The sequence below is a fragment of the Theobroma umbraticum genome, unplaced genomic scaffold, assembly GCF_002168275.2.
Source record: "Theobroma umbraticum cultivar Fairchild unplaced genomic scaffold, ASM216827v3 scaffold_44.0, whole genome shotgun sequence".
Classification (NCBI taxonomy): Eukaryota; Viridiplantae; Streptophyta; class Magnoliopsida; order Malvales; family Malvaceae; genus Theobroma; species Theobroma umbraticum.
Genome location: NW_018397255.1, coordinates 5580404 through 5588257, shown reverse-complemented (window position 1 = coordinate 5588257; position 7854 = coordinate 5580404). Strand labels below are relative to the sequence as shown.

General features: G+C 32.0%; 1 protein-coding gene across 1 annotated transcript; it reads left to right on the top strand.

Moving 5' to 3' along the window:
- The first annotated feature begins 5978 nt into the window (after window positions 1-5978).
- On the top strand, window positions 5979-7203 carry LOC149527618 (uncharacterized). The gene has a single exon (XM_089785767.1). The coding sequence runs from the start codon at window positions 6095-6097 to the stop codon at window positions 6446-6448; it is 354 nt and encodes a 117-aa protein (XP_089641893.1). The 5' UTR covers window positions 5979-6094; the 3' UTR covers window positions 6449-7203.
- The last annotated feature ends 651 nt before the right edge of the window (window positions 7204-7854 follow it).

Below are 7854 nucleotides of genomic sequence, written 5' to 3'. Positions count from 1 at the left end.
TTAAATATTTTCATATTTATATTTACTTGCGCACCAAGTTTAGGTTAAATAAGCTATTATAAATAGAAACTTTAGGAGTCATTGTAAGGTAATCAAATCAAATTTACCGAATCAAGCAGTTTACTTTATGTTTAGATCTTAAGTACTTTGTTTTCTCTCATTCGAGCAATAATATTTATTTATTCTCCATGATCTCTTTTTTCATATTTATTTACTTTATGCTTCTGCGTCAATTATCAAGAAACCTTATTTAGGCTTGTTTAGTCTTATGAATACAAAACTACAGCGTCACACGGAACTTGACTACAGTTTCAAGCTCTACTTGCCATGTTCTTCTTTTTTATGTTACATAGATTTTATTTTCTATGATTTTAATTTTTAAAAATTAATAAATTATTATATTATTTTCTAATATAAGTTGTAGTGTAACATGGTTATTTAAAATTTCATTATTGTATCATTTTGTTATTAATCCTGATTATGTAAGAGGAAAGTAATTTGAGTATATTTTTTTCTATACTTTACGATTTATATTTAATTGAAATAAAATGATCTTAAATATATAATCTTTAAATAATTCTGATTATATAAGAAAAAATTATTAATCTTATTTATTTTTTTAACTACTTATATTTTACACATTATAGTTTTATATTTCTATTATCAATCTTTAGATTGTTAATTGAATTTAATATATTAATTTTTTAAAACTTTTAATCTTTATTCTTCTATGTTTAGTCTCTTAACAAAAATTAACTAGCACCACCTTGAGTATGAAGGTGATCAGAACTAAATTTATGAGTATTTTTATTTTTGCATTTTCAATAAATTATAATATTATGCACTTTTTCCCTATCAGGCTGAGTATGACTGTCACGGTCAATAGATCCGTGACTAGTCCAGCCCATATGGACTGTCTAGTCAGTCCACATGTAAGGGTCTATCAGTTGTCACTTTGGCAGCCAAGCAAAGGATTCTAGGGCAATTAGAATACTTTTCAAAAATAAAGTTTTCCTTATTGATTACTTGCTCTTCAAAGAGATATAGTTTTAGGACTTTACTTTTCTTATACTTAAAAGAAGTTTAGGTTAGATACTTCCATATTGACATTTACTTGCGTACCAAATTTAGGTTAAATAGGCTATTATAAATAGCACCCTTAAGAGTCATTGTAAGGCAATCAAATCAAATTTGTTGAATCAAGCAATTTACTTTATATTTAGATCTTAAGTAATTTGTTTTTCTCTCATTGGAGCAATAACACTTATTTATTCTCCATGATCCTTTTTTCATAGTTATTTACTTTATATTTTCGCGCCAATTATCAAGAAACCTCGTTTAGGCTTACTTAGTCTTACGAACACAAGATTACAGTGTCGCACAAAACTTGACTAAAGTTTCAAGCTCGTGACAGTTGGTATCAAAGCAACATTTTCCAAAGCTAGGTATCACATGATTTGAAGATTGGGAGAAAGAATGATATCAATTGGTGACCAGGCCACATCTCGCTTAAACGCCTTAGTTCAAGATTGTGTGAATGTTGCGAACAAGGAAACTGCGTACACATGTACCGTGAAGCATAACGAGCCTAAAGACATCTTGTAAGCACTGAACAACTACGTATCTCGTCGTGAGACGGTTATCAATCATGAGGTGTGAAGCAACTTCGAACGGGTTAAAGGTAGCGTCAAGTAGCTGGGTCCAATAGTGATGAGTTTTGCAAAGCATGGCACAACACAATGGATTAGTTAATTCGCCACGACATGGGGCTAGATGAATTGATGGCAGACAAGTACTGGGAAGATGTGCTCATGACTTCATGACGGAGCAAAGGAAATTTGATTTTTCTAAGTTTTGACACTACTTACGCGTCAAGCTCAGATTCTGTGTGTGTCGCAAACGGAGGCATTGCACACATAAGAGCTGTGTACCTGGATGACATTGGCCAACTGCGAGCTAGTAATCCTCACAGTTGAACACATCCCAACTTGAAAATGTTCTTGAGACAGCTGCAGAAAAACTACCTCAAACACACTCACATCGCTTGTGGGGAACCTGATGAAGACTTGTGGTGGAAAGAGACCACGAGGCAATGAGGGCGTTGCCTAAATCAAGGGGGAAAAATGTCACTGCCTGCAAATCTATGACTAGTCTAACCTATATGGACTGCCAAGCCAATCCAGATACAGGGGTCCATAAGATGTCTCCTTAGCAGCCAAGCAAAGTATTATAGGGCAATTAGAATACTTTTCAAAAATAAAATTTTCCTTATTGATTACTTATTAAAGAGGCATAGTTTTAAGACTTTAATTTTCTTGTACCCCAAGAATGTCTAAGTTAGATACTTCCATATTTACTTTTACTTGTGCACCAAGTTTAGGTTAAGTAGGTTATTATAAATAGTAACACTTAGGAGTTATTGTAAGGCAATCAAATCAAGTTTACCGAATCAAGCAATTTACTTTATACTTAAATCTTAAGTACTTTATTTTTCTCTCATTGGAATAATAATACTAATTTATTCTCTCCAATCTCCTTCTTCATATTTATATATTTTATATTTCCACATCAATCACTAAAAAACCTTATTTAGACTTAGTTTTACGAACACGAAATTACAATGTCGCACGAAACTTGATTAAAATTTCAAACCCGTGACAATGACCCGAACCCTAACCATTTTCTCTTTAAATGTTGTGTGTATCAGTACCTATTCTTCTGAAAGAGCATGATGGAATGCAATCTGAAAACGACATCTTCCGCCATATTAACTGACATTGCTGCAATTACTTTGTTAGGCTGCCATTCCTCGTTGCTCCCTTTCTTCTTCCTCTCGCATAGAAATTTGGTTCCAATTTAAAGTAGTCTTGACCCACACATCAGTGTCATCTATTTTTCCAAGCACGCCTCAAAACTTCTCTGTAATCAGTCAACACTCTCGAGAGGGATAATTACTTAATTAGTATTCCTTTTGGTTTAATCAAAACTGTAGTTTACTCATTTATTTATCGGACTTTATTATCATTCAAATATTATGCTTATAAAAAACGAGTTTAATATAAAGAAAAGTCATGTTGGGAATCTCTTAGCATTGCTAAGTCAGATTGTGATGCTACTGGAATCAAAGAATTTGGGTGGACATTCTCATTTGAATGAAATTTTGTTTTTAATTAAAAAAGAATTATGTGATTCTACTTGCATTGGAGTTACTTTTAAGTTATTTACTCAATTTTAATTAATTAAATACTACTATGATTTTGTTTCTTTTTTTTTTAATTTACATATACTAATTTTTAGCAAACTTGACAAAAACAAGACAAAACCATACCTTTTGATGAGGACAGTACACAAAGGCCACCACATCAATTGAAAGGCTTCATCCACTACTACAATTATTGTGTATAGGCTACTCTCTAATTCTATTAAGGACAACAAGAAAGATGATAATGCTAAAGTCCAATCAAGGTGTATGAAATTGTGAGTGTAATTTCTCAGCTCAATCATTCTATCAAACAATTTGACTAGCTAGGTAGACTTCTTTTAGGTCAATTCCTTCCATTTTCCTCCATCCACACTACCCATATATAGCACATAAAAAGTATGAACTGCAACTATATTTGTTGGCTGGTCAACTTATAACGGGTCCATCTAATGGAAAAATAAATAAATTAAAACAAAATAAACCCATATAAGTTGATTTTTCTTCTTTTTGGGCTCGTTCAAGTTAAAAAAAAAAAAACTTAAATCTGTTTTGATTTTTACGTATACGCACCTCAATGTTTGACGATTTAATTATTAGATTATTCATAATAATTAAATATATATCTATGTGGCATGAATTTACTATTTATTACGATCATACTATTTACGAGTAACAATTCGTACTATATTATTGTTGAATGAAATAATAATATCTTCTTTCCAAACATTTTCCTTAAAAAGCCATGCACGTCTAAGCATCATTAATGATCTAACAAGCTATCAAACCTTTGTTTACGTGACACTCACAGCTAGTTTGTGGCTTGAATGCTTTATTGTCATGCATGTGGTGACTTAATTTGTTTATAAATACAAATAATAAGTAAACAAAAATGTAGAAAAACAACAACAACAAAAAAAAGTAAAAAGTAGAAAGAAAAGAACAAGGAAATTTCATTTTTCCTTTCAAGTTTTGGTCTGCTGGGGATAAAGGGTTGCTCATTGTTTAACAACTTAATAGAGTAAAATATTAATTAAAAACAAATCCAATTTACTTCACATATATATATATATATATATTTCTTAGATGATATAAATATACATTTTAACCTAATCTTAAACGGATAAGATAGTTTCCATATATTCCTAATTTTCAGAAATGGAGGATTTAAATTTAATGTAATTACTACCGCTTATGGAAACATGATATTCATCGTGCATGATTATACTCAAGTACAAGGATTTGCCACAACCTTATTAAGTAGTGAGTTAAATTCGTCCTAATGTTTCCCTAGAATACATAGGTATTTTAAATTTTTAATAATATATATATATATATATGATGATTTTTTTCTTCTGTTAAAAAAAATTCAAATCCATTACTTTCATGAACAAAAAAAAATCATCTTTAACTCTTTTAGAAATGTTGAAATGATCATCTCTCTTGTTGTTTTTGTACAAACCGATCTTTAACAAAGTTTGGGCAAAAGTCAAGATTATTACTACCATTAGATTTTCAAAATTTTGACTTGAAGTCAAATTGAACATTTAATGGAAAATAAAGGAGGATTATTGTTCATCTTTGATTAAATAAAAAGGGTGGTTAAAACATGAATATTTGGAATTATTGCACATAGAAATTACAAAGTTTGCCGTATAGCTTGGTTGCACTGCAACATTTTGGTCGCTTATGCATATACACAGCTTAGGCATGTCACATTTAGTATTAGAGATAACTTTTTGCTGTTAAGACAAAAACTTATGAACTCATAAACATAATTAATCCTTGGGATGCTATACTATGAATAATTTTAATTCAGTTAAAAAACTAAAATGTCACTTTTCCTTTTTCTTTCATGGTATTGTCTCAGTCGGTACACCCTTGTTTTTTCATATTGCGGACTCAATCCTTCGATTCCCCTTCAGACCCAAAAAAGAATTGGTCATATTGTACAAGTCTTATTACACACAAAATATAAAATTCATTTAAAAAAATAACAATTTAGATTTGGCCTAATTATTAATATCTTTCTTAAAACCCTAAACCCTAAACCCTTAAAATTGAATATCTACTTTTCTTATATCTTTCCATATGAATTTTAAAGAAAATTAATTATAAAAAGAAAAGAAGAGAAAAATAGCAAAACTTGTTAAGAAAGAGAAGAATTTTAAGCCACCTTTAGAAAAAGTTGGGTCAATATTTCCTTCAATTGACCTTATAAACCATATTTGTCATTTTCAATGACTCATGATCCATTCAATAAGCCACAGTAATAAAGGCTACATTCACACACATGAACACCAATAAAAATCATGCCACAACTTTGACAAATTCTCTATCAAAAGGTTTAAACCCAATCAAAAGTTAATCAATCTAGAACAATCAAACATCTGATGGCTCAAGACACAACTTGAAAATTACTTGTAAATGATGGGTCAAAATTTTAATGGGGGTCCTATCTCAACATTCCCAATTTCCTCATTTGAGAAGACCAAGATTACAAGCAAAGTAACAAGAAGCAAAGGACAAGTTTTGAGGGTATTTCATGAGAAATGGAGTCCAAACGAGAGTCAAGGGTGGGAATAGTCAAACAATCGAAGGAAGGACATTTTTTCTGGCGTTGTGTACTAAAATAGGATGAGAAGCATTGGATCAAGGTTTATATATAAAATATGTTTTTACCCATCTTCTAGCCAACTTCATAGCAACAACGCTGCGCTTTCTTTTTCTTCCTTTAGAACTCATACAACACGTACCCTCAAAACGCGCTCTACGCCAACCCCATAAAAGCAAAAAACCGTTCACAAACCAAACACAAACCACGAAGAAAAGGAACAGCAAGAAGAGAAGAGAAGAGAAGAGATTAACCAAGAACTCTTGTTTTGTCGATTTCCGATGTCGGAATCAAACTCTTTAGTTAAGCTGCAAAGGTTGTTGTTGATATCGGACTCGGACATGGCAGCAGCGGCTCAACAGCTGATGCAACTAAGCGATGAAGATAACAACAGCAGCAGCAGCAACAACAGCAGCAGCAATGGTGACAACAACAAGATTATTAAAGCAAAGAAGAGCAAGAGATTGTTTGAACAAAGTCAAGATGAGATAACTTCAGCAAAGATTGAAGAGATTTTTGGGAAAGAAGAAGAGGTTTTGAGACCAATTAAGAAGCGGCGGTATCGGTTTCTTGACAGCATTTACAAGGAGACAAAGCCTATGAAGGTTAGCTACGGAATGAATTTATGGTATTGAAGAAAACCTTAATGGGGTTTCTCTCTAGAAATATCATTCAACTAATCAAATCTAGTACAAATTCTGTAGAGAGGTCGTGGTAATTTTCTCTTTTTTCGTAGGGCGAAAATGAAAATGAAGACTTGTTTCTTTTGCCTGGCTTGTTAGGGAGTAGAATCAAGCTTCTTGATCATGGTTTTCTTCTGGATTTGGGTCATAAATCATGATCACGAAGCTTCGACTGATTTTTAATAATTTTTCTGTTTTACGTTTGAACTAAGTTTTGGATGACCCTAGCTCGATTTAATTTGGTCAATGCTTTCCAGGCCGGCTGAGATTGGAATTTGGAAAAATGTCGATATATATATATTTTGTTCCTGAGTAAAGGGTACCTTTAGATAATTGGGAAGGAAAGTTGAGCACAGTTTGGCAATGGCGGTTTTTCCTTTCGGCAGCCATGCACATCCACCCACTATTCTTTGCTTGCCTTTGGATTAATTATCATTCCCTAGTTCAACATCAACTTGTAGGCAATTAGTTACTTGCATCGCATGTGGAAATCTTGAAAACGAAATCTTTTGATTTGGGGGGATTCTTTCCATTAATGTTGCTAGTAATCATTTAATACCATTGAAGGTTGAGATAAGGGATGAAAGAGGGAGCTTTTTCTTTCTCTGGGGTGCACGCTTCTAAGTGTGAAACAGTACATCAGATAAATCATCTCTTTTTCTCTCTAACTTCTGATCTAGTTCATGAACCTGAACAATATTTCTAAGTACGTCGATTTGACACTCTCCATTCTCAGACAAATTAAAGAAATTGGTGTCTGCTTTTGAGTTAAGAAGTCAATCTACTTCAAATCTATACTTGTACGATCTATGAGAAAATAGCTAGTCTATGTTATGTTTCCAGGTTCAGCTAAGCTTCTTTCTCTTGATTTTATCCTTTGTCTTGCTGTAAATATTGCTTTAAATATGATCTTTCTCTCCTTCATCAATTAATTATGTGTTGGGTCTGTTACAAATTTATCAAGGATTAGACAAACCTTCTTTAATAATTCTTTATGAACTTCCATTTATGGTACGAGGGTGAAAATATAAGGAAAATACTTGTATAAGCAGATAGCATGGCATACTTTCTCTAGTCATTAATCTTCTCTTTGATTTATCACCTATTTCATCATATAGCTAGAAAATTCTTTTTAACCACAAGAAAGAGACATATATATATATATATATATATATAATCTTATGAAAGTTGGCTATAACTGAGAAGAAAGGAGTGAGTTTTGGAATTTTACTGAAAACATCGATCTCTACAATAGCTATTAGCAATAAATTTAAGATCAGCTATTGGCTTAATTAGCAAAAGTAGTTGACCGGGTTTCAGTGTTTCTGGATTGGTATGATGCAAATCGACTTACTAGT

Excerpts from the sequence above, each read along its gene's own strand:
- LOC149527618 (XM_089785767.1), top strand. The coding sequence starts at position 6,095 with ATGTCGGAATCAAACTCTTTAGTTAAGCTGCAAAGGTTGTTGTTGATA.